Raw genomic sequence first — 26484 nt, forward strand, 5'->3', positions numbered from 1 at the left:
CTAAAAATATGAATTTGGGGTGAAAACATAAAGACATTTCTTCCCAGGCATGCAGGTCTTCAGCCGGCCTCCTCCTTGAACTACATTCCTTTGTAAATGGCAGTTGAGCTCTCTTGGGTGTGAACTCCTCTCTGTGACAGAGAAGCATGCACCACAAAGATGCCATCTAGTTAATGCACACATCTGAGATATCGAGAACTAGCCTGGACAACCTCAGAGGGAGGGGAGCGGGTGGCCTCGTGGAGAGTAGCTAAAGTCCAGACCAACCACACACCCCATTTCTCTTTCCATACAGATGGTCCCAGAGGTTCTGTTCACCTTGCCTTATTAATGCACTCCTTCTACTGCCTTCAGAGCTAAACTCGTTGGCTGAATTTTTCACCTGCCCTTAAAACACGCTCCGAGATGCCATAAAGGAATCTGCTTGCAATGCAAGAGGAGAAAACCCCTGCAGAACATAAGCCTGCCTTATGCTCCTCTTCATTTATCTAAATGACCATGGTAGAGATTTGATACCTGGTTCTCAGCCTTCCTCAAAGCCTTAAAAATAATTCTTGAAACACAGTGAGGAGCATTTACAAGGACCCTGATAACGGAACAAGATGTCCGCTTTCAAAAGGTGAGGGTCTGTGGGCTGTGAGGACAACCCGGCTCTCTTTAGTGGTGGAAACTGGCTCTTTTGTCCCCCCTTCTGCACCACAAACAGTAGAAGTCCAGATACATCTGGTTCTGTTGTTCTTTTCGATTACCCAAAATTGTTGTAGAGGTATTGTCGGTCCAGGAGCATTTACCATATTCTGGACAACACTGAAGTCAAGGTGATGAGAGGCTGAACTCAGATGGAGCACCGTCATGCTAGGTGCTGTACAAACACACCATAATAGATGGGTCCTGTTCTAGGGAGCTCATAATGATAGAATTACAGAGTAATTTGAATCAGAAGGGACTAGATCAGGTTTCTGAAGGACCTGTTCAGTCAAGTGTTAAATATCCCCAAAGGATGGAAATCTTCTGGGTTCCTGTTCCAGTGTTTGACCACCCTCATGGTGGAAATGTTTTTCCAAATAAACATCAGATTTTAATGAGAGGCAAAATCACTGGTAAATGAATTGCTTAGCCTTGGGGACTCCCAAGCAATGAGTCATTGCAGGAGACTGGACGTTGTCTCCAAGCCCAGGAGTCACACAGAGCCCCTGCTTGTAGGTAGGAGCTGGGACAGTCAATGCAGGATGACAAACATCAGAAGTGACAGGTGAAGGGATACTCACAGGATGAGAAGATAAAAGTGCTACCAGTTTCAGGAGACTCAGCTCGTTATAGCAAGAGGGGCAACTTACAAAATTCTGGGTTCCATCTGAACTCTGCTTTCCTTCCCATGATGGCATTTAGAGCCTGTTTTGCTAATGAAATTAGAGACACAATTATTAGAGACTCGTTAGGGCAAGACAATTATTGCTTTTATTGCAATAATTTATTTCATTGCAGCGTGGCTGGAGAACTTTGTGACCTAGGCCAGGTCCTACACAAATGCAGGACCAAGAACTATCCCTGCCCTGAGGACTAAGAAGGAAGCGCCCAGTGCTGCAAAACACTTAAGCACATATATAAATGTGTTTATGGGACTTTTTCCCTTAGAGGTCATCATTAATGACACATGCAAATTTTTATGTTGAAGGGTTTGCAGCACAAGGTTTGGTTGTGCCAAACCAGACCTTTGCAATGGCTCAGTGGTCACCAGAGTTAGACGGGCAGATGAGAACCAGGATGGGGAGCCAGAAGGGTAGAAAGGTCATTTAACCATTTCTGAATGTCTTTCCTCTTTGTGGAAGTGCAATACCTTGAATCACTTTGGTTATTCTTTTGTAAATTGATCAGAAGAGATCCATATTTCCCTTACAATCTTATGAGCTGGCTGGAGAGGGTGCCATCAGGAGGAGCTCGGGAATATTGTTTTAAAAGCAATGAACAACTCTTAATATAACGTTGAAGCTGTGACTATGTCACAGGTGGTGTTTTGTTTTGCTTTTTTTCTCCCCATGTATAAAGTTTGAAGCTTCCCAGATCACCTGGGAAGGTCCTACAGAAACAGACACTTATTTGTAAGGGGGAGAGGGAAACCAACCAACTGAACAAGCTGTAATTATTTAAAGATGTAAAAAAATATATATTATGAAGTAGTATGGCTATCAATCCACATAACTTCTACACCTTTAGAACTAATGGAAATAAAACAATGAAAATAAAACCAGAAGGCTGTTGCTTGACTCTGACTACCCTCGTGAGCTTCTTGGAGAGGGCTGGGGTTAAATGATCACATATGAAGTGCACCTGGAGAAGCAATGGTGCAATAGGTCCTGTCTAAGGAACTCATAACGATAGAATTACAGAGTAATTTAAATCAGAAGAGACTGGATCAAGTTTCTCAGGGACCTGTTCAGTCAAGTGTTAAATATTCCCAAGGATGGAAATCCTACAACGCCTCTGGGTTCCTGTTCCAGTGTTTGACCACCCTCATGGTGGAAACGTTTATTCATATAAACATAAGATTCTAATGAAAGGTAAACTCACTGGTAAATTAATTGCTCAGACTTGGGGACTCTCAAAAAATTAATTAATTGCAGGAAACTGAATGTTGCCTCTAAGCCCTGAGTCACACAGAGCCCCTTCTTGTAGCTAGGAACCGGGATGGCCAGCGCAGGATGACAAACACCAGAAGTGACAGACCCATCAACAGAACAGTTCAGGCCAGGCTGGATGAGACAATGAGCAACCTGATCTAGTGGAAGGTATCTCTTCCCATGGTGGAGGGGTGCAACTAGATGATCTTTAAGGTCCCTTGCAACACAAACCAGCCTATGATTCTATGACTTTAATACAAAGTGGGGAAAGCATCCAATATGTTTTCATGCAGCAGGTAATCCCCCTAACACAGCAGAGAGGGGAAAAAGCTCCTCAGGACACTTTTAATACCATGGTAGCTTTTCTTTTTGGTCTGCTCACTAACATGGCTCTGTGTAGTCGTCTATTGTCCAGCCTAGTTGCTCCCAGCTGAACTTAGAGACAACAGCCCTTAAGCCAAAATCGCAAGGGCTGAGCTCTGCCACCACCTCCCTCTGCAGAAGCACAGCCCTCCTACAAGCACCTAGCCTTCCTTCCAGGCTGCCCAGCTTCCTTCCCAGTCCAACCAGTCCCTGAACACAGGTGTAACTGGTGGAGGTGACTGTGGGCAGTACTTGAAAACCCACCCATTCCTCCCACACCAGCCAATCAAGGAGCTCTGCTGGTATTTGGGGGAGGAGGGTCCTCCTCCCTGGCCTATGAAAGTGGATGGGTGGAAGGGTTTTGGGTTCAGAAGGTGATACTGAGGGTGGGTAGGTTGCTTAGGGAGAGGGTAGAGGGGCGAGGGGCTGTGGGAGGTGATGTGCTGGGGGCAGGGGAAGGGCTCGTGGAGTATGGAGTAGCAGAAGGGGGACAATGAAGTAGGGGAGAAAGGCTGCATGGTCTGCTCCCCAAACGTATGTACAGGGTGAGCCTGGGAAGGGCAGTGGCTTGAGGGCTGGGTGCAGGAGTGTGGGGTTCAGGGGCATGCTATGGTGCCTGCTTTAGGGGCTCTGTCCACGTGAAAGTGTTGGGTGATTCCTTCTTCCCCAGTGCTCTGGTGTGGGCAGACTGCCTCCACTGCCCTGTGAGACATGAAGGGTTGTGGAATTTCTGGGCTTAGTGGTTTTGGAAAGCTGCAAGTTGATGCTTTGATGAGTGTGAGAAGATGGTGAGCTCTGATCCTGCCTAACTGCACATGGAGGGTTGGGTAGTGCCTTGAAATCCCTGCAGGAGCCTTGTTGCAGGGGTGCGAAGGCACAGCAGTGCTTCCTCTGCAGCAGAGTGTGGGGCTGTATTCCCTGGGTGCAGGGGAGCTGGGTTGAGGTGGACGAACCTGACAGCCTTTTCCTTGTTCTCTCCTGGTGTGGGTGCTTGGCTTCTGTCTGAGCATAAGGACTGGAAATGAGTCCCTACATAGGGAGGATTTCTTCTGGAAGCCTGGGTCCCTGCCCCAGACCTGTAGTGGTACCAGCTCCGGTGACCTGCTGGGACAGGTTCTGAGATGCCATGGTCATGTTCTTCAGGAGATGAGTGTCATGCCCTGCAGACGGCTGGGGTTTGTTATCCTCCTTTTTCCCCCTTGGAGGGAGGAGCATTTTGGAAGAGAATGAAGTAGGCTTGAAGTAAAAAGGTGAAGTAGGGAGGTCCATGGAGAGAAGGAGACCAAAGTCAGCAGGTGCCGATTCTTCTGATGCCCTGGGGAGAAGGGCAGACTCTTCTCTTGAACAGGAGCATTACTCTGCTGTCCAGAGTGTCTATAGCTGGGGGAATGCATGTATTAATAACTTAAAGTGCTCAGCACTTGTAGTCTCTCATGAGGAGCCGGTTGTGAACTGAATCAGCAGCAGAGCTGTGTAGCTCTGCAGGTGATGAGCTTCCTTCAGGTCTCAGCTGTCCTGGGGCTCATTCTGTGCTGCCTGACATGAAGTCAGTGCCTGGACTGTCAGGAGGAAGACCCAAAGGGCTTGGGGCATAGGCAAGACCCTTTGGATGACCTCTGTCCAGTGGCCGAACGCTGCTCCCGGGGATCCAGATTGCTTCTGGTGCCTTTGGCAGCAGGAGCGTCTCTTTAGCTGACTCTTGATCTGCAACTGGCTTTTACTAAAGTCTGAACACAATATGCAGCTTTTCTGGGTGAAACTGGAACAGACCTGTGAATGATCCCATGCCTGAGGGACACTGGAATAAAGCTCAGTCTTTTACTCCTGGTGAAGCTAGTTTGTATGACCAATTAATATCTTTAATTTCATGTTGTGGATCCAGGTAATGTTCCTTGACATGTTTTCCTCTTGAGCTCGTCCAAAAGGGATTTGGTTTGTGCTGTAGCACATGAAGGCTTTACAGCCATGCTGCCTTGCTTGCTCCTGTTGAAGTTATGTCCACACCTTACTGCTGTTCACAGCCCTGTGGAGGTGGCTGCTACCTTGAGCTAAGAGCTTCAGCGGACAGGGATGTCCTTGCTGTGGCAGAAGCATATGGTACTGAGGGCTTTGGTTTCACAGTCACTCTGAGCTGCTGCGAGCGTGGGCTGCTCTATCTGAGCTAGCCCAGACAGCAGAGAAGCTGAGATGCTAGCATGAGGTGGGAATGCCTCTTTTGGTGGGGACCCATGCACAAGATTGCGGGTGATTTTTCACATTAAGCGTGCTCAGAGCTGTGCCAGGTAGCTCAAAGCCTTGTGCCAACTGCAGTGGAATTTGAAGCTGAGCCTCTGGTCAGTGCCGGTCTCTGGGATTAATCTGCAGCGGGAATTGGCTCTGTGGGATGAAAGCCAAACTGCTTTCCATATCCTGGAGCCTCCTTTCTTGTGCACCCAGTCCCAGCAGAAGTCCTCAGAAGAACTGCAAGTGACATGTGGCTGGGATTTCATGCAAAAAAAATAACACCTTATGTACTGATGTGACTTCTTGGAGGGAGATACAGGGTGCTATAGGATGCTGCTACTTCATCTCCCCATCATCCAGAGTCTTCTGATCCCAGAGGCTGCTAGTATGAATGCTCTCTGCATGCCATCACAGTCAGCAGGGCAAGCAGCTGGTAAGGCAAGGGGAGGGGATGAGCTAGCTCCAGTGCCTATCAGGGAGCAGCACTTGCCTTGGTGGCTGCATCAGGAGAAGGATGGCTCACCATGGCCTGCATTGATTCTGGTTCATTAATGTCTATGCAAGGTTGTGTTTCCCCTTTGTACTGGGACATCAAGGTTGTGACTGAGGGAATGGTTAGAGTTAGGTGAGCTCTCGTTCCTGGTGAGGAGAGAGATGCTAAACAGTCTAATTAAAGGTCCTCTAGGACTCCTGGAGAAATTGTGACTGGAAAGGACTTCTGGAGATCCTCAGGCCAAATTCCTTCTTGTGGGGTGAAAACTAATGTTAAAGCAGGTTGCTGAGGGCCTTGTTTGATTGAATTATGAGTATCCCCAAGGATGGAAATTCCCCCAGCTCTCTGGGTCTGAAAGGATCTAGTTTCTCTCCATCGACTTTGCTACAGGGACTTGAGGAGGAAAATGGGGGTAAGGAGATTGTGGTGACCGCAGCCTCTGACTGTTTTTGTGCATTTCTGAGTTGCAACTTTCCTTCAAGTCTAGGGCACCAAGTGTGAGAAGGACCTGCTATTCCCTCAACAGCTGCTGGAGATGCCGGAGGGCCCATCAGTGAGGAAGTTCCAGCTGCTGACCTCCCCTTTTGTGGGACAAGTGGTGGCCAAGGTGGGGGGAAGCAGCCGGAAGATCAATGTGAATGACCTGAATGCCCTGAGGCTCCAGGACTCCCAGGTGAGCTGTGCTAAAGATGAACTTATTGGCCCATGGCAAATCTGAGGCAAGCCACTGTTGTCCTGCCTCTGGGTCACAGAAGGTGCACAACCTGAGAATGACAGCAAGCTTGTGTTTGACGTGGACCGTTGACTTTGTTTATAGCCACAAAATAGGTGCATGTGGCCAAAGAGGTGTGAATACCCATTTTTGAGTACCACTGTGTTGTGAAGTTTGGGATCAGGTTTACTGTGAGGAGAGGCTGTTGCAGGGCTGTGGCTAGATGCAGAGATGCCCAGAATTATTTGTAGTTTTGGTCAGTCATGCTAAGGCACTGATACTGTGTCTCCCAAGGGATGAGGTGTTGGTGTTGACAAGGGCTGTTTGTAGCAGATGAGAGAGTTGATATCCAGTATGTGGATATCAGGAGCAGCAGCCTTGTTTCCCCACAGCTGTGAACTTGCAGAATTCCCTTATACCCAAGGGCAGGGTTTCACCTGGCTAGGTTGAAATGTCTATGCTGTGGGCACTTGTGAGAGTCAGACTGGGTCAATCCTGGGGGCTTTGCTTGCCTGCCCTCCTTCAGATGATGATTTGGACCTGACTGACCAAATGCTAGTGCAGCCTCACCTCTGATTACATGATAGTCTCAGCTGGGGGCATGGATGTGAGTGGCTCAACAGTCATTTGTGGCTAGCCTGTGGCTTCAGAGCTACCCTTGGGTTGGGTCATCCTCTCCCGAGACACTCAAGGCCAGCACACAGTGGGGGGGTGAATGAGAAGCAGTGATGACAGACTTCAAAATCCTGAGTGTCTGTCCTAGTATGTCCCTTTGGCCTGGCAGGAGCCTCTGAGAGGGCTTCACACTGGAGTGGCATCTGAACACCTTGTGCTTCATCTAGAAAAAGAAGGGGTGCTGAGAGGATGCCTGCAGCTCTGATGGTAATGGCTCAGGTGCTGATGAATCCTGTGTTCAGGATGGGGTGATGTGCCCTCTATCCAAGAGGATGCAGAAAATAGTAACTTGTATGGAAACAGCCGGAGGTTATGTGGATCCTCAGTACATCCCACCTTTTTTCCTCAGGTTCATGGGAAGAACTTGTACCTGTCATTTGTGGCAGCTGAAGCTCCCTCAGGACCAACTGCAGAAGAGACAGTGCTGCAAAGAGAGGCTGCTAGTGGGGCCAGTTCTCCTGCCCAGGGTGGGCAAGAACAGGTTTGTGCTTCTCAGACACATCCCCAGGAGGAGGAGCTGCAGGAACTCCCACACTCCAGGTCTGAAGCTCCAGATGCAGCAGGGGGTCCAGGCAGCTGGCTGCGCTTCCACTTTGGCTTGTTTGGCAGCGTTCGGGCAAATGAGTTCTCCAGAGCAAACAAAGCCAATAAAAGGGGGGACTGGAAGGACCCAGTACCCAGGTACTTGGTGGAGTCTCCACAAACCTTGCTTTCTTCCTGCCTCTCATTCTGGAGAGAGGCACTCTTTTGTCCCAAACTAAATTTGTTTGGCGGTACTCCTAACCCTGTCTTTTCTCTGAAAATTCTTAAGCATGAGACATGGCTTGAGTGGGGTGTGTTCAGCCAGGGAATTGACAGTGCACTTGTGGGATGTGTGTTGCCTGCCAGCCTGGGCATCATAGTTCCAGCTCAGTTAAGATTTTTATTCAAAGAGATATTTTAAGGCATGAGTCAGTCTGGCATCCTGAAAATGCCAGTTTCTCCCAATCAATGTTTAAAAAAAAAAAAGCCTTGGATAAATAGCATACATCTAGGGCAGCTGGAATCACTCATTGGAGCAATGCTGTTAAAGGCAGCAGTGTGTTGAAAACACAGGCAACAGTCTGTGTCCTAAGTCCCACTGGAAGTGTACGGCACAAGGAAGGGGTAAATACTGGATGGCAGTGTGTACTCTGGTCTGGTGAGCTCTTTAACTGGAGCGGTTAATGTACAAGGTGGGTGTCTGGCCTCTGTTTGTGGTGTACTTAGTAGGGACATACTCCCTGCTCCCCCATCCTGAAATCTTTCAAAGGATTACTTTATTTCTATACAAGTAGTTTGAGACACAGTCAGTTTTGTGTGCTACTTTCAGCATCAGTTTCCCCGATTAGTGGACCTGACTGCTGGAGCCCTTGGTCATCTGGCTTGTCTGCTGGGGAGAGCCAAGATGCTGATACATCTCCCTGCCTGCTGCTGTCTCACCTAGGGACTGTGGAGCAGCAGAAGGAACAATTTTCCAAAAGTTGTGTGGGCTCAGAATCAAATTTCTTGGCTGAAATCATTAAATAGGCTCCCTTGCATTAAGATGGTGGCCTGGTGTGTTGGAGTGTCTGCTGTTGACCTTGTGCACACAAGCACGTGCAGTGATAAGCTGCAGGGAAGGGTTAGCTGGACTAGGGTACATGCTTGGGGGATTGGTACTTCCAGATGTCTCCCTGGCTGTCATGAGAACGAGCAGACATGTGCGAGGGCTGATGCATTGCTGTGTGCTTCTCCCTAAGCTTATAGCATGTACAGGCTCTCTTCTCACCTCCCAGCATCTTTTCACTCCGTTGCTACGCTGCTGTTTCTTTCTGCTCTTTCTGTGCAAATTTCTTCCGCCAGAGCAGAATATAACAAGTGGTTCAGGGATGTTTCTGACCAGAGACTTAAATTTCTCTGCTTCTCCCAGGCTGGTTCTGCACTTTCAGAGTGGAGGCTTCCTTGTTTTCTACAACTGCCGAATGCACTGGTGCTCCTCTCCGAGGGCCGATCCTGCTTCTGACATCCTGTCTGTAGAGTTCCACCGTGGCCGGGCACTGGATGCCCTCCGTGCACCTGATCCCATCTGCTACACCCTCTTAGACCAAAGATATTTTTCAGGGCTGGGTGAGTTCCAGGGCATCGTGGCAGAGGAAGAAAAGGAGGAAGGTGGGTGGGATGTCTACAGATACAGAGCTGCATGACTGAACCTTTAACTCCTTATAGCTTTACGGCTTCTGGTTGATCCAGCTGAGGGTATGTGGCCATCTTCCTGAGGACAAGGGTTGCAGTCTGTAGCCACAGGCTTCAGGTGCTTGACTGCACCATGTGAGCACAGTGAATTCTGTGACTATGGATTGGCTTGTACTTGTGGAAGAAAGGAAGGTCTGCTTCAAGGGTAGTGGGCAGAGACTATCTTCTAGTCCAATTCCAGCTGTAAGTCTAGTCCTTGTATGCCACCTCTGGTATGAGGAATGAGATCCTTGAGGCAGAAGTCACAGTGATTTGAGCTGTAGGTCTGTATCATCTGGGTAAGAAATATCCTTATTGTCTCCTTATTTCTGACCCTTTCCAGGGAACATCATTAAGAATGAGATCTTGTACCTGGCCAAGATCCATCCGTTAACACGAGGCTCTGTCTTGGCTCTCTCAGATCTGGAGCGTCTGCTTGACTGTGCCATTCAATTCAGCTCTGCCTGGCTGCACAGCAAGCTGCATGGCAAAGGGCTGCACCCTCAGATCTACCAGAAGGAGCAGTGTCCCCTCGGACATACAGTGATGAAGGGAACCCTTGGACCCTCAGGTGGCTTTAAGAGACTCATGTGGTGGTGTCCTCAGTGCCAACCTGTGGTGCTGTCAGGGGATGGGGATCCTTCCCAAGTCACTGAGTGACCTGGCTTTCTGTGTGCCCCCTCTTCTTGAGCATGTTTGGGTGGCCTCTGAACCATGCTCCCAGTTGTCCTGAGAAGGGCTTCATGGTTTCTTTGAGGCTGTTGATTTTGTTCCTTAGGGACAGGGAGTTGGCAGAGTTGAGTGCTCAGGGGAGATTACAGGAATCAACTGCAGTACTGTGGTGCCTCTGGATGCAAAAAGGAAAGTGGCTGTAAACGTCTAACTTCATTCCATCACAGTGACACAACAGTGTAAATAGTTTGACCAATTCTGAGGTGTCTTGGTGCCCCTGTTCAGACTACGGTGAATGGAAGGTGTAGGGTGTTGAGCAGGTGATGACTGCAGTCTGAAGTGACACTGTCCCTTGACAGAGGTGCAGGTGCAATGGCTTATGGTGGAGTTAGCAGAAAGGAGTGTATCCCTCTGCCTAAACAGTTTGATTACTTCAGTATTGGATAATCCTGCCTCTGCTTGTAGCTGAATAGCTGTGTGCTGGGCTGGCATTAGGTGTGGTTAAAAGTGAGTGACTGTTCTCACTGTCAGCTCTTACATGAACGGCTGCCTACTTCTGAGGGGTCAAAATAAACCTCAACCGTGCTTGGTGGAGCTCATCTCTGCCTGCCTGTCATGATGTCTGCCCCCACAGATTTGGATTTTTGTGGCAAACTGCAAATTCCAGACCTTCATGTAAAAAAGTCTTTAACAGATTATGGAGTGGACCCTAATATCTAATATAGGAGGTGTGTCTAGCAATGTTTTTGATGGTTATTGTATAAAGCTCATTATCTCAGAGGTAACTTGAAAGCAGAAAAGTTTTGAAATAGAGATGATGTGGTGCCTCCTTTGTTGAGCTGTATGTATCTACGCAGTAGGAAGGAGCTGTTGCTGTCCTTGCTCCCTGGATTTGTGTTTGTTTTAACAATAGACTGTTGACTTGAGTGAAAAATAAAAACTGGAGTTAGAACTGATGTTTTTCTTAAGTTCAGTGTGTCTTTTCTGGTAGCTTCTTGGTTAAAAATGGAGGTGTACAGGGAAATTCCAGTGTTTGGTGCTGCCCTGTAGAGGATGCACAGCAGCTTTCCTGTAGGAGTGGCTCAGCAGGAAAACTCTTTTCATGGGAAGTGCATTTAAAGGTAGGTTGCAAAAGAACTGTGAATGCTGGAGTTCAAGACCTCAGTAGTAGGCTGCTTCCCAAATAGGACTTGCACAGCCTCTCCCCTGTGAACTGTGATGCCCTTGAGTGGTTGCAGGTTATGGGATTGCTGAATAATCCAATTAATGGAGTTACTGTGCCAAAGATGATGGTCAAGTTGCTTCTGAGCATGTCCTGCAGGGTGTTAGCAAAGGCCTGGAAATGTGGCATGGTATTTTCAGTGCCCTTAAAAAAAACCACAAAAAAAACCCCCAAAAGCTGAACTTCACACCTTGAAGGATGAGAATAGCAGCTGGGTATCTCTAGGGGACATACGGTTGAGTCCAAGGCAGGGCTGGCCGAGGTAGCAGGGCGAGGACTCATGTCCTGGCTCACAGCAGGCTGGGGTGATGCTGGTGAGTGAAGGGAGACACCAGAGGAGAGGTGCCACTGGGGAATAAGAACAGAAGGTAACATGATCTGCCGCACGCCTGCCGCAGGGAGGGCCTAGCTGCACCCGGGGGCTGCCGGAGGAAGGCGCGGCGGGGCTGGTGGCCTCGGAGGGGGCGGAGGAGGGCGTTGTGCCTTCCCCAGGGCCCCACGGGCCTGCGTGGGGGGTGTCTCCGCGAGCCTGCGTGGCAGCGAGGTGCGTGGGCCGCCCGGTTCCTACTGCCACCTTCCCGCTCCGCCGGCACCGCGCGTGTGGCGACCGGCGCCGCTATCCAATCAGCGCCGGCCAGCGGCCGTCACACCAGGCCCGCCGCCTTTCTATTAGCTGGCGTTCTCCTGGTGCGAGCGCGCCTCGGCCAATGGGCGCCTCGCCGGCCCACCGAGCGATGGAACGAGCGAAATGATTGGCGGGGGGGCGGGGTAGAGGCGGCCCCGCCCGACTCCGGTTAAGCGCCGGGCGGGGAGGGGGGGGCGGCGGGAGCGGGCGGCGGCGGGGGGATCAGCGCGGCCCCCATGGAGCTGCTGAGGAAATGGCTGGGCCACCCCGAGGACATCTACAACCTGCTGCGGTTCAAGATGGGCGGCTACCGGGCCGTCATGCCGCGGATCGACCCGGTGAGCGGGACGGGATGCGATGACGGGGGGATGCCCTTCGCTCGGGCGGTGCCGCCGGGGGGTGGGGGCTGCCGCCGTGGTGTGGGAGCCAGGGCCAGGAGGGGGCTGTCATCTCCCTGCGCGGCTGTGGCGGTGCCATGGGCGGGCGTAGCGCCGACCCGGTGTTGCCGGCGGGCAGCACGGTGCTTCCCGGGCGTTGCACCGGCTCGGCCATCACCGGTCCGGCTGCTGGCTTTCCGTGCGAAGCAGCGGGTCTGGCCTGACCGACAGTTGCCCGAGGCCGGTCCCCAGCCTACGCCGCACCGGCTCTGAGCGACGCACGGGCCCGGCGCTCCGCACAGCCGCGGCTCCTTGCCCGGCTCAGACGGGGCGGGCGCCGAGCGGGTTAAGGGGGCGGGCGGCTGGGGCGGGGCGGGCCGCAGCCCCCCGCTGCCGCGCCCCCATGGCGGCCAGCACCAAAGCCGTGTACCTCCTCAGGCGGACGCTGGCCCTCTCCCCGCCGCGGGGCTCCCCCCGGGCGCTGGGGCGGCTGCGGGGCGGCGGGCGGAGGGTGCAACAGCGCGGACCCCCCCCGGCCCCGCCGCCGGCCGCCCCCCACCTCCAGCCGTCCCCCGTCTCCTCGCTCTGCCCGCAGGACTCGCTGGGACGCGGCCTCCGCACCTGCTACCGGTACCTTAACCAAACCAGCCGCAGCTTCGCCGCCGTTATCCAGGCCCTGGACGGAGAGCTGAGGTGAGCGGGGGGCGCCGGGACCTGGACGGGGTGGCGGGTGAAGTGCCCCCCCACCCCGGCCGGGGCTCCCTGGGAGGGCTGGCCGGGAGGTGGCCCGCGCCATGGTGCAGCCCCAGCCCGGGCGGCCGGACGTGGGGTTTTTCACGTCCGCGCGGGCTGGGTGTCGTGCACCCCCCTGCCCCAGCGGGGCTCCCCGGCCCAGCAGGCCCGGGGACGGGTGCTGCGGTTTCTCGGCCAGCCAGCAGACAGTTAAGCACGGTGCCGGCCGTGCGCTCTTTGTGACACCCTGGGAATGCGTCTTGGCAGCGCCGAGGCTGGCACTGGCCTTAGGGCTGGCCGGAGGGACGTGGCCCCGCAAAAATCCGGGGCTGACCGAGGGCCTGGACCACCTTGCCTGGAAGGTGCGTTTGGAAACAGCTGCCTCAAAACTTACGTGATCATCGGAGGGGGCTTGCTGTACGCTCGTTTTGTTTTTGCCGTGCAAATTTAGCTGACCCATGTAGGAAAGCTTCAGATGGTAATAGTAACAGAGGATGTAAAGCTCAGCTGGCCTGGGCCTCTTGCATATATATATGCTCTATATAATTCCTTATATTTGCATGGTAATCACTGATTTCAGCACGTGGAGCGCTCTCCAGTTAATCCTAAACTGGGTTAATTGTCAAAATTAAGAGTTCCGACAAGTTACACTAGACACGTCTAACGCTGCGGTTGCGACTCTGACGAGCAGTTGCAGACGCCAGCCTGAACACTGGGTTATCTGTTGGGTTTCTGAGCCCTGGTTTGGCATTTTGGGTGGTGCCCCGTAGCTGGCATCCAGCACTTATGAAATGGTTGTCTGCAGCCTCTTCTACAGGAAACGCGAAGAAATTCAGTGGCTTGGCCAGGGTTGCATGGAAAGGTATTAGTGGGGCCAAGAATTAAACATTTTTTTCCATGCTTGGTGTATTAGCTAATCACAGAATCACTTGGTTGGAAAGGACCTTCAAGATCATCAAGTCCAACCATTAATCCAGTGCCACCATGTTCCCTAAACCATGTCCTGAAGTGCCACATCCACATGTTTTTTGAACATGTGGAAATTAAAGGGAAAAAAAAGGCCAATTGATAAAACACCTTGAAACCTGTTAGCAGTGTCAGTATGTGGTGTGCTTGCCTTAACCTTTCTGCAGTTATCTATCTTGTCTGTCTTTTCTGTCCTTTAATTCCATTGCATTGCAGCTTGCTCCGATCAGGAAGGCTCCCTACCCTCAGGGCACAGAAACTTCTGCCTGGCATCCTAAATATGCTATTGCCAGATCTTTGCAACTTACGTCTGCACAGGAATTGCTGCTGAATTACAGCCGGCTCCGTAGTGGATCAGAAAGAACGAATTTTCAAAACACAGTAGCTTGGCTGAAGAATTTAGGGGAAAAAGAGGGAAAAGCAAAACAGGCAAAATATGGGAGTAGGCAGAGCAGCTTACCGGAGGAATGAATTTTGCTGGATCATGTCAAAGAAGTGCTTTCATTGATGGTGTAATGGGGGTTAAACAGAACCCTGGTTGTTACAGGCTGCTTAATATTTGCCTCTGTGCTTGCTGGTTGGAGGAGCTTGGTGCTGTAGGATTCACGGCTAACCATGGCATGCTGCGAAACACGGTGCTGCCGGGGGTTTGCTCCCGAGCGCAGTGTCCTACGCCATACCCCTGTCCCCTCCCTGGCAGCAGCTTTGTTTGCAACTTGTTTTGGGGTGAAATCTCCTTGTTTGAAGGCTGAGGAGGCATGGAGCTCCTGCTCCCTGGTTCACATTCCTGCTCCCGGGAGAGTTTCCACGTGTCCCCCAAGGACTGCTGGAAATTGGAGAGCTACTGGATGAGTGCTCGGAGCGGTGGTCCCCAGGCTAGTGCACAGGGAGTTGAGCTAAAATGTTTGCTTTCTTCCTGCTTATTTTTTTTGGCCCCATAAACCATGTGTTTTGCTGGCTGGGGCCCTGTTGCTCCATGGTTAGGGTGTTGTTTTGGGAGGTGGGAGGCTCAAAACTGCAGCTTTGTTGGCCGACATCATAACTCTTGCTGGTGGAGAGGAGGAGGGGGATGCTCCTGCCTTCCTCTCCTGCCGTCCTGTCTGTCCAGGGGACCCTTGAGGATTGATTCCTGCAAGTTTGGCTGCTTGGTGGAGAGGACCAGCCTTGTGCTGGCAGAGGGTGAATGTGGTGGCAAGGAGAAAGGAGAAAAGAGATGACGTCACCTGGGAATGGGGGAGCTGTGCCTAGGACAGGGCTGGAGCTTGAGCTCCGAGATGAAAGAATCCTTCACTACAAGAAGGATATTGAGTTGCTGGAGCACGTCCAGAGAAGGGCAACGAAGCTGGTGAGGGGTCTGGAGAACAAGTCTGATGAGGAGCAGTTGAGGGAACTGGGGTTGTTCAGTCTGGAGAAGAGGAGGCTGAGGGGAGACCTCATCGCTCTCTACAACTACCTGAAAGGGGGTTGTGGCGACGAGGGTGTTGGCCTCTTCTCCCAAGTAACCAGTGATAGGACAATAGTAAATGGCCTCAAGTTGCACCGGGGACGTTTAGATTGGATATTAGGAAAACTTTCTTTACAGAGAGAGTGGTCAAGCATTGGAACAAGCTGCCCAGGGAGGTGGTGGAGTCACCATATTGAAAAAACGTGTGGATGTGGCACTTCAGGACATGGTTTAGTGGGTGTGGTGGCGTTGGGTTGATGGTTGGACTTGATGATCTTAAAGGCCTTTTCAACCTTAATGATTCTGTGAAACAGGGCTTGCTCTTTGGAAGTGGGTGCTTCCAGGTGCATGAAGGGGAAGTAATGCCAGAGTGTCCTCTTCCCAGCACTGTAACGCATGTTTGCTGGTGAAGACTGTGGCTTTGGTTGGCCCCTGTCCATGAGATCTCAGGTTGGAGCTCAGCTGGGACCATGGTACCTGGGAATCCTGCAGGGAAAGGCTGGGATGTTGTCTACCTGGACTTTAGTAAAGCCTTTGACAGCGTCTCCCACAGCATTCTCCTGGAGAAACTGGCGGCTCGTGGCTTAGACAGGTTTACTCTTCGCTGGGTGAGGAAGTGGCTGGATGGCCGAGCCCCGAGAGTCATGGTAAATGGCATTAAATCCGGCTGGTGGCCGGTCCCAAGCGGTGTTCCCCGGGGCTCGGTTCTGGGGCCGGTCTTGTTCAATATCTTTATTGATGATCTGGATGAGGGAATTGAGTGCTCCCTCAGTAAGTTTGCAGATGACACAGGTGTCCAGGTGGCTGAGAAGGCCAACAGCGTCCTGGCCTGTATTAGCACTAGTGTGGCCAGCAGGAGCAGGGCAGGGATCGTGCCCCTGTACTTGGCACTGGTGAGGCTGCACCTCAAATCCTGTGTTCAGTGTTGGGCCCCTCATGACAAGAAGGACGTTGAGGTGCTGGAGCGTGTCCAGAGAAGGGCAACGGAGCTGGTGAGAGGTCTGGAGCACAAGTCTTATGAGGAGCAGCTGAGGGAACTGGGGTTGTTTAGTCTGGAGAAGAGGAGGCTGAGGGGAGATCTCATCACTCGCCACAACATCCTTTCAGGTAGTTGTAGAGACGAGGGTGTTGGTCTCTTCTCCCAAGTAATTAGTGATAGGACGAGAGGAAATGGCCTCAAGTTGCGCCAGGGGAGGTTTAACTTGGGTATTAGGAAAAATTTCTTCACTGAGAGAGTGGTCAGGCATTGGAACAGGCTGCCCAGGGAGGTGGTGGAGTCACCATCCCTGGAAGTGTTCAAAAGATGTGTGGATGTGTTGCTTCAGGACATGGTTTAGGGCACATGGTTTGGGTTAACGGTTGGACTTGATGATCTTGAAGGTCCTTTCCAACCTTAGTGATTCTGTGAAATGGGGAGCTGCAGGCAAACCATGCTCACTGTGTAGTTGCTTTTTATGACCTTGTATTTCATAGAAACATAGAATAGTTTGGGTTGGAAGGGACCTTTAAAGGCCATCTAGTCATCTAGTCCAACTCCCTGCAGTGAGCAGGGACATCTTCAACTAGAGCAGGTTGCTCAGAGCCCCGTCCAGCCTGACCTGGGATGTTGCCAGGGATGGGGCATTGACCACCTCTCTGGGCTACCTGGGCCAGGGTTTCACCACCCTCATCATGAAAAATGTCTTCCTTTGATTTGCACAAATTGCCACAGAGCTAAATTCAGTATATGATAGAAGCTAGGGGTGCAGCTAAGGTTTGGACGCGTAAGTCTGGTTAAATAAGTGTTTTAACTATGCTGTTGGAGTTACTGCTAGCTCTTCCTTCGGCATGGTGTCAATGTGAGAGGTGTTTCGGGGATGGCATTTCAGCTTCTGCTTTGCCTTTCTTGACTCTCTCCTCTGGGTCCTAGTGAGCGCTAGCCTTGCTTGTTTGCAGAGTTGGATTCTGCTTGCCGGGTTGGATCTGGCAGTGCCCTGCCCAGGGAGACATCACAGGCCCGTCCCTTCCCCGATACACATCTTAGAAAGCCAAGAGCCATGCTGTAGTTCTCTGCATGAAGGTAAAAGCCTGGGTTTCCTAACCCTGCTCAGGCGTACGGCAGCTTTCACGGCGGTCAGCCCATGGGGAGCTTGTGCGGAGGCACCTCTGTTGCTCAGAGTGGAGGTTCAAGGAGATAATGAGCAAGGTAGGTAGGAAGTGCTGCTGTTGGTGCTTTCCATCCCTAACCTGCTCCTGCGACCCTGGATTTGAGCAGCACGTTTCTAATGCATTTATTTTATGTTCCTGCACTGCAGGGGACAGCCATTGTCCCCACGTGAGGCTGGGGAAGCTGATGCCCTGGATCTAGTTGAAGATGTCCCTGCTCATTGCAGGGAGGTTGGACTAGACGGCCTTTACAGGTCCATTCCAACCCAAACCATTCTATGATTTGATGGAAGACAGATTAGATGTGGTCATCCTTTGACCAAAGCTGATTTTCAGACTGTAGGAGACACTGGGATACAATGGTGGGGACTGGGAAGGCTTTCACATCACCTCTTTCCGTTCAGCTCGGTGGCTGAAGTACCATATTCCTTGAAATGTGAAAGCTAATTGTGCTGGAAGTGTTTGTATCTTCCAAGGCATCAACAACCTGGTGGTGCCAACACGTGTCGTGTTGAACTGGAATCACCTCTGCCGAAGGCTGTGTGGTTAATCTAAACTGTTTGTCCGGCCTAGTGGGCAATCCCAAGTGAGAGATGATTGTGTTTTCTCCCCACCTAGACATGCCGTCTGTATATTCTACCTAGTTCTCCGTGCCCTGGACACTATAGAGGATGACATGACCATCAGCTTAGATGTAAAGGTCCCAATGCTGCACGAGTTTCACTCCTATCTCTATCAACCAGAGTGGAAATACATGGAGAGCAAGGAGAAGGACCGGCAGGTGCTCGAGGACTTCCCAACGGTAAGACATCCACCTCCTTGCTTCAGCTGCCTTGTGTCACCTTTGGGTGCACGGTTGCCTCTCTGTGTTACACTTGAACTCATTCAGTCCCTGCTGAGCCTGTAGCTGTTTGGAAGAGCTATGTCACCTGCATGTGGGGCTGGATGCAGCGCTGGAGTGAGAAACCCAAACATTTTGCAACTCTCTATGTGAGCCAGAGATAAGCTGGCTGTGGAAAAGTGCCAGCTCTGGAAAGTGGCTTTTACCTCCCCTCTTGGAAGATGAAATGACTGTCTGCTTGCGGAGAGCGATTTGGATTTGTTGCCCAACACCGTGCATTGGGTGTCCTGTGACCCCTAACAGACAAGGGGAGGAGGAGGGCTTGTCTGGCATCTAACTTGTGGATGGACCAGCGGTTGCAGCAGTCCTGCAGGATCTGCTCTAGAGCTACAGGAGTCTGTCTGCAGATCTTTGACATGCATGTAAGATAAAAAGCACCCTCGCTGTTAGTAACAATATTGCCTTAAGTCTTACTGCTCTAAAGATCCTTCTAAAAGGAAGCCACAGAGAGTCTGCGTCTCCACTAATGAGCTAAGCAGTATTGGAGCCTGTTCTCTGACCTGGAGGCCAGTTGAGAAAGTCCGTCCATGTCCAAACTGTCAAACTCTCTCAGCGGCCAGAACAGTGTGGTTGCATCCCAGACTGTCCTTAAGAAGTGGTTTGTGGCCTACGCTACTTCCCAAGCTCCGGCTGGGGTTTGCTTGGGGTCAGAAGCACATCAGGGCCATGCTAATGAGGTAGCTGTGCAGGTGATGGAGTCCATGATCGACATTTAAGTTACTGGTGCAGATGCAGCTGCAGGGCCTTGACTCTGCTGTGGGTACTCGGGATGGCAGGCAGCAGAGCTGAAACCACGATGCTTGTCCTGGGCTCCTGCCAGCTTTCAGCCCCCACAGGAGCAACGGGATGATGGAGCTTTGGTGTGCTGAGATGCAACATCTCCCAGCGCTGATGAGGAACCCATCTGTTGTTGTTCCCCTAGAGGGGATCCATCGAGCTGACAGCAGAAGGAGATGTTGTGGCTGGCAGGCAAGGCTGAGCTCTGCTGAGTGGGGATACAGATGTCTGGTTTTGGTGAGGGCACAAGGACAAGCTCTTGGTGGATGCTGTAGTTTTGCTGTTGCTCACACTGATCAAAAATAGCTGTGTTTTATTTTTTAGGGTTTTTTTTAAAGCTTTGTTTAAGAAAAAGTATAGTAGTTATAGTAAGGAGCATTTCATTTTCTGAGGCAGTTCTGTTTTGTTCAGCTTTTTATCATTTTAAATTTATTCCACCCTTAATGGGCTTTCCCTAGCAATGGGAATGGAATAATTGTTTAGAAAACTGAGTTGTATTGTAAATTTTGATGCTCAGCCTTGAGATGACAGTGGCTGTGTCCTATCTGGGAGGGGCGTGCGCTATAACATATGGCTGTGGCAGGGGATTCTTGATGTATAGTGATAGAGATGTGGTAGTGTTGTGGTTTAGCCCCAGCCGACAACTAAGCACCACGCAGCCGCTCGCTCACTCCCCCTCCCGCAGTGGGACGGGGAAGAGAATTGGGAAAAAAAAACTTGTGGGTTGAGATAAACACGGTTTAATAGGACAGAAAGGAAGAAGGGAACAACAATGATAATACCAACAAAGGAATGTACAAGAACAAGTGATGCCCAATACAGCAATTGCTCATCACCCAGTGATCGACAGCCCGTCCCTGAGCAGCGATTTCCGCCCCCCGGCCAGCTCCAGTTTATGTACTGGGCATGATGTCGTATGGTAGGGAATATCTCTTTGGCCAGTCTGGGTCAGCTGTCCCGGCTGTGTCCCCTCCCAGCTCCCCGTGCACCCCCAGCCTGCTCGCTGGCAGGCCAGCACAAGAAGCTGGACTGTCCTTGACTGCTCAGCAACAACCCAAAACATCAGCACATTATCAACAATTTCTCATCCCAAATCCAAAACACAGTCTCACACCAGCTTCTGTGAAGAAAACCAGCTCTATCCTGGCTGAAACCAGGACAGGTAGGTATGACAACGGCTTGGTACTTTAGAAAAGGTTTTGAGAAGGTGCTTATGGCACTTTGTTGGTCTCTCTTGATGTGTATGCGTTATTCACTCTGAGTTCGTATCCAGGCATGTTTTTAACAATATCTGATAGAGGTGTGCTTTGCAGGTCGTGCTTCTCTGTGTAGTGGATTCAAGCCATTGAGACAGAAGCAGAGTCAATACGCTTATTTTACAGACAGACTGAGACACAGGGCAAGGAGGAGAGCCTGGATCTGCGGTGATATTCGTGTCTGAGCTGTAGTTGTTCAGACTGCTGTCCTTACCAGACACACTGGGCTGGCTGTAGTTACCCACTGGTGGAGAAGAACGCTCAGCACAGTAAAACATGGTGCTCCACAGTTTTGGGGAAGATGCACTTTTCTTTTTGGTGCAAGAGCGACTGGGTCATTGAATTCACGTTACTGGAGATGCAGAAGAAGGATTTTATGCTTTCTCCATTGCTTGATGCCTTTCCAGTTGTGCAAAATGTGCCCTGTGGAACCAGAGCCGGAGAAGCCTCCAGAGAACAGAGCACCAGAAACCTCCCCTGTCTTTTCCCATGGTTGGCGTGATGGAGTGCTCTCACAAATTACAAAACAGTGTGACACTATGCACCCAGTGTAGCTAGTTTCGTCCTGCAACTCCCAGATTATAAGAGTCCAAGGCCACAAAGCCTTCCCAAAGATGCTGCTGTGTCTAATCTACTGCCAGAGACGGTTCCATTTAGACTGAGAACAGACTGAGCCTGTGCTTTAAGGGCCTTGAAACAACTCTGGTTGCAGGAGTTGTCCTAGATCTCCACCCAGGGCAAGATAAGAGCCTGGTAACAGTCTTTTTTCTGATTTCTTAATAAATGTTGAGCTGTATTGTTTTTTTTCCTGACTCCGTGGGTTTTGTTTTTTTTTTTTTACCGCTTGTGGTGGTTTGTGCTGCAGATCTCCATGGAGTTCAGGAACCTGTCAAAGGTCTACCAGGATGTGATTTCAGACATTTGCCACAAGATGGGAGTTGGGATGGCAGAGTTCTTGGAGAAGAAGGTGGACTCTCAGCATGAGTGGGATAAGGTAAGTCAGCCTGGACAGAGGAGCGGACTGAACGTGGGTAGGGTCCACCTTGTCTCTGTGGAAAGAGGATACAGAGCATCCCTGTGGGAACAGAGTTCTGCTGGATGAGGGAGGCTATGTGGGCTTGGGAAGGCTTTGAGAGACTGCTGGTTGTGTGGGTAACAGGAGGATGGCATGGATTGTTGGTGTTGCCCAGCAGCATGTGTTTTGGGTCACCCATTGCATCAGCTGCTTCTCTGTGGGCGGTTCATTTGGCTGCTGGAGGCAGAGTGGCACCTTGGTGGCACATCCTTGCTGAGATGTTTGCTGGGCATGGGAAAGCTGAGACGTCCCAGGGAGGGCTGTGAGAATGTGCAGAAAACATACTGTCAATTACTGATGAGCATAATTTTTGTAAAACTCACTGTGGCAAATAGGCAGCTCTTTGTAACTGCTCCTCTTGTCTTGTTTTTTGTGGCCCTTCCCCTCTTGGTGCCTCGCAGTATTGTCACTACGTTGCTGGGCTGGTGGGGATCGGCCTTTCCCGTCTCTTCTCTGCATCAGAGCTAGAAGATTCTATCGTCGGGCAGGACACGGAGCTGGCCAACTCCATGGGCCTCTTCCTGCAGAAAACCAACATCATCCGTGACTATCTGGAGGACCAGCTGGAGGGAAGGGAGTTCTGGCCCAGAGAGGTGAGGGGAAAACGCTGCCTTGGGGCAAGCGTTTCTGCTGTGCCTCATTGGGAAGTGCACTAAGACTGAAGGTACTGTTGTTGCTGCTCTGATACAATGAGTTGCATCCTCTCCTTAGAGGAGTTCCTGCTGGAATTTCCTTCAAAATCACCAAAGCGAGGATTTTTCCCACTGTTTGTTGGTGTCCCTTGACAGTCTTTCATACTTCTATCCAAGACCTGTAATGGATGTAGCCAACCGGCCGTGCTTCCCTGGACACCTGTCTCAGGAATGTTACAGCATGCATAGCAGAAGGTGCACAGCTAAAATTGTAGTGTCTCTCATGTCCCTTTAAATCAAAGTTAAGAGGAGAGACTTGATGGTCTGCTTTAATTTTATTAAGACCCTACAGTAAAGCTGTGCTGCATAAGATCGCTACTGTTGGTTGTGCATCTTCTTCATAATAACTGTTCTTCTAATGACAGCTGACTGACAAGTTCCACATCTATCTACAGCTGTCTGGATACAGATGTGGGGATGAGGTGATGTCTCCCCACACTCGCAAGAACTTGCTGGGCAGCTTTTTCCATTCTCTGTTTTGTTGGCTCTAGGAATGAGGGAGGGTAAGACTGGGTGAGATCTCGAGAGAGTACCTAGCCTGTTCCCAAAGGCAGGATCAGCTCTGCCTGTGCCTGACAAATGCTTGTCCACTGTTCTTCAGGCCCTACAAGAATTTTTTTCTCTCCCTTTTCCATGTGGCTCACCTGTCTCATAGAGCATTTCTTGATGTCAGCCTGATATGTGAGGCATCTCTTCCTTGCCCTACCTAAAGAAGATGTGGAGATGAGTTACATCCTTCTTTACAATCCCATTATGTATACAAAGGCCACTGTCATGTCTCTGCAGGCTGCCCTTGCTTCTTTTCTTTAGCCTAGCAAGCCCAAATCCTTCAAGGCCTTCATGGGTGGTTCTTGTTGCTCTCCTAGACCTCAGACTGTTATTGATGTCTGTCTTACGGCACGAATGTACCCTCCAACTTGTGAATCCTTATCTTGATGTTTAGGTTTGGAGCAGATATGCAAAGAAGCTCTCGGATCTTGCCAAACCAGAGAACATCGATATGGCTGTCCAGTGTCTGAATGAGCTCATCACCAATGCCCTGCACCATGTCCCTGATGTCCTCACATACTTATCCCGCCTGAGAAACCAAAGTGTCTTCAACTTTTGCGCTATCCCCCAGGTGAGTTATGCTTTCAGGTGGTTCTTTGTCATCTGCAGCCTAGCTGATGAGAAGTTGGAGGTATGGGGGGATTATATATTGTGTCAATATTAGCCTGTTTTATTCTCCATCTCTTCCTTCGTTCCTGGTACCTGCTGTTTCTGCTGTCGGTGAGATTGTAGCTCCGCTCAGAGTGTTTTGCCATCAATTTCAGTAGGGCCAAGGTTACTCCCTTGGCAAGCTCCTTGCAGTGCAGTAAGGGATCTTTGTGTTTCTCCTTAGGTGATGGCTATTGCCACTCTGGCTGCCTGCTATAACAACAAGCAGGTGTTCAGGGGTGTAGTGAAGATCCGGAAGGGACAAGCCGTTACTCTAATGATGGATGCCACAAACATACAAGCTGTCAAAGCCATCATGTACCAGTATGTGGAAGAGGTAGGTTGAGCAGCCTGCTTCAAGTAATTTCTGGCTATTCCCATCCTCATTCCTGGTGTGGAAGTGGGAAGACCTGTGAATCTGTTAATCCTTTCCTTGTGATTCTTAGCCACTTCAGTGGTGGCAGAGTATGGTGATGCTGACAGGGTTTTGGCTTGGACCAAACTGGGTGATTGATGTGTTCCTTGAACGTACCCTTGGTCTGTGCCTGTGTTAAGAGGCAGAGACCGAAGTCCTGCTGTCCTTCTGGTGAAGAACCAGAGGAGTCAGCTGTCACAGCACAGGACTTCCCTTGGGCTGAGCAGGCACAGAAGACCTTTCCCGCAACACGCTGCTTCTGAACAGGTTGCATCATCTCACCATGGGCTCCTTCACAGCACACAGTCTTGTTTTCACTGTGTCTGTAGCTGCAGCTGGCAGTGTGGTGTGGTGGCTGTTGCCTTGTACTCTGTGGCCAACAGTAAATGAGGGCAGCTCTTCACAAGTGGTTAAAGCAGTGGGACACCCAACTTCAGGGTACTGTGGAGGTTAAAAGTTCATGTGGAGGAACATCTGGTGGATAGATTAATGAAAAAAACCAAACCACCCCTAAAAACCAAATCTAGCAAGAGCTGTTAAAAGACATTACGTCTGCACCAGGGAGACCTCAAAACATGGGTTATTAGAGCTCACTTTGTGGGCTGGGCAACCCCATGGCAAGGGACAGTGAAACCTCTGTGCCTTAGCCCAGAGGAGGGGTCTCTGCTTTGTGCATACCTCCCGAAGACTCGTGCAGACAGGCATCTCAAAAAAACATTGGGTTTGCAGACCATGAAAAGAAAACACTAATCACCATGGGGTTATCTGATCAAGGTGGCCATTTCCTGGAAGTCACACCAGCTGCTGGTCACACTGGGGTATCCTCATGCCAGTTTGAGGTTTGGGGTGAGCTGGAGCACACCAGCAGTGAGTGAGGATTGCTGGGGCAAGAACCACTGGTCATAGTGACACCACTTGTGGCTAAGACATAGTCTGAGGCCGTGTGGTTCATCTCCTGTCATGGGGTGCCCTCAAGAGGCTGCTTGGCATAATGCAGGTCTCCAGGGAAATGGGCCCTGGCTCCATCCAGGCATCCCTTATAGCTGTTCCTTAATCCATGGCAGTCAACCACTGAGGTTGCTTTTGAGGATGTGGTAGCCCTTAAGGCTTCCTCTTCCATGTAGTGGTCCCGTTTGTCTCCTCAACCTTGGGTGGGAACCATAACTCCTCTTTTCTCCATCCCCAGATTTACCAGAAGATCCCGAGCACAGACCCATCATCCAACAAGACGCAGCAGGTCATCGCCTCCATCCGTGCCATGAGCTTGCCCGGCGGGCCCATGGTATCACGCCACCACTACTCCCCCATCTACCTGTCGTGTGCCATGCTCCTGGCAGCCCTGAGCTGGCAGTACCTGAGCACCATCTCCAAGGCCACAGAGGACTACATCCAGGCGGGCGAGAACTGATGGGCAGCAGGTGGGCGGGGGGAGAGATGGTTGGCAGATGAGCAACGGAGGCAGGAGGCTCTTTGTCCCCTGCGGTGCGGATGGCCAGGCAGCAGGGTGCCACAGGGCCTGGGACGGTGACAAGGACAGTACGCCAGTGAGCTGCAGCCCTGGGGCGATGGTGTGGCGTTGCTGGACTCTGCTCCTCACCGCCCTTGCCATCTGCTTGAATGGTTGCAAACACTAATCGGAGTCTTATTGTTTGGGGTTGAATTTTTTTTTCCCCCCTTTCATGTTGGATGGTTTACCTGAATTTTTTTTTTTTGGTTAGGATGGTTTTAAATAGAAACTCTGGTTGCCTCTTTTCTTGCTTGAGACACCTCTCCAGCTCAGAGTTGAGCAAAATCTCTTGGGTTTTGCCTCCCTTTATTAGGCAGCCTCTTCCCTGTCAGCTCTGGTGCCTGCTCAGTACTGGAAGGATGCCGCTTCATCTGGGAGAGGAACGTGCTTCCTTATCCAGGGAAAAAGCTCTGTCTACCTTTTGGCCTTCAGCCCAGGCTGGTTGACATCCTGAAAACAGGCAGAGGCAACCTTAACATTTCTGTTGATGTGCTGAGGGAGGCTGCAAGGCTTGAAACAAGCCCTTTTAATGTTAAATAATGCTGGAGGTGGGATGTTCCGTCCCCTTTAACGTGTCCCTAGCTGAAAGCCATCTAGCGTAGCTCCCTCCCCTCTAGCAGATGGCACCTTGCACTTGCAAAGCTTTGTGGTTTAGCAGCTGGGGTGGTAGTTCAGAGGAGAAGGGAGCTGCTTGCATGGCCCTGAGCTAATAACCCTGTGCCTGACTCCACTGTAGGGTCTGGGCTCTGCATCACTTCAGCCCAAGGGGACGGGTGACTGTGGCAGAGCAGCACCATCACAGCAGCGCCTGCTGCCTCTGCAAGGCAGTAGAATGAGGGTTTGCACCATGCTGTCCCTTGTGTGATGCTTTTCTGGGGGCCTTGGTGCATTGTCTGCCCTGAAAGGCAGGGGTGATGGCTGCCAAAGGCTGGGAAGGCTTGAGCCACTGAGGAGAGGGCCAGGGCAGGTTTCCCTGGCCTACTTTGCTCTAGCTTGGGAGGATGCTTTGGGTTAGACTGATGTGCAAACTGGAATAGGCTTCCACTGCTGTTTTGAAACGCATCAGGCTGGACTTAAAAGTGAGCCATGTTCCTCCTGGGAACAGCATGGGTCAGAAGAAGAAACAATGCTTTAAAGGCAAGTCCTGTTTTTGTGGTCCCTATCA

General features: G+C 51.0%; 2 protein-coding genes across 3 annotated transcripts; both read left to right on the forward strand.

Moving 5' to 3' along the window:
- Positions 1-6226: 6226 nt before the first annotated feature.
- Positions 6227-9976, forward strand: NEIL2 (nei like DNA glycosylase 2; the record flags this gene model as incomplete). Its single annotated transcript, XM_081998248.1, has 4 exons — positions 6227-6370; positions 7434-7765; positions 9015-9211; positions 9660-9976. The coding sequence occupies exons 1-4, from the start codon at positions 6233-6235 to the stop codon at positions 9974-9976; spliced, it is 984 nt and encodes a 327-aa protein (XP_081854374.1). The 5' UTR covers positions 6227-6232.
- A 2095-nt stretch (positions 9977-12071) lies between these two features.
- On the forward strand, positions 12072-25963 carry FDFT1 (farnesyl-diphosphate farnesyltransferase 1; the record flags this gene model as incomplete). 2 transcript variants are annotated; one of them, XM_081997238.1, is made up of 8 exons in its annotated part: positions 12072-12173; positions 12808-12905; positions 18118-18301; positions 21299-21427; positions 21910-22101; positions 23144-23320; positions 23582-23734; positions 24999-25963. In XM_081997238.1, 8 exons carry the CDS (start codon positions 12072-12074, stop codon positions 25218-25220), a joined length of 1257 nt encoding a protein of 418 aa, XP_081853364.1. In that variant the 3' UTR covers positions 25221-25963. The 2 variants fall into 2 exon arrangements, with proteins under 2 accessions (XP_081853364.1, XP_081853363.1); XM_081997237.1 differs by lacking the exon at positions 12072-12173 and having other exon boundaries at positions 12282-12905.
- Positions 25964-26484: the final 521 nt, after the last annotated feature.

Source organism: Phaethon aethereus (assembly GCF_964289735.1).
Source record: "Phaethon aethereus genome assembly, chromosome: 3".
NCBI classification, from domain to species: Eukaryota; Metazoa; Chordata; class Aves; order Phaethontiformes; family Phaethontidae; genus Phaethon; species Phaethon aethereus.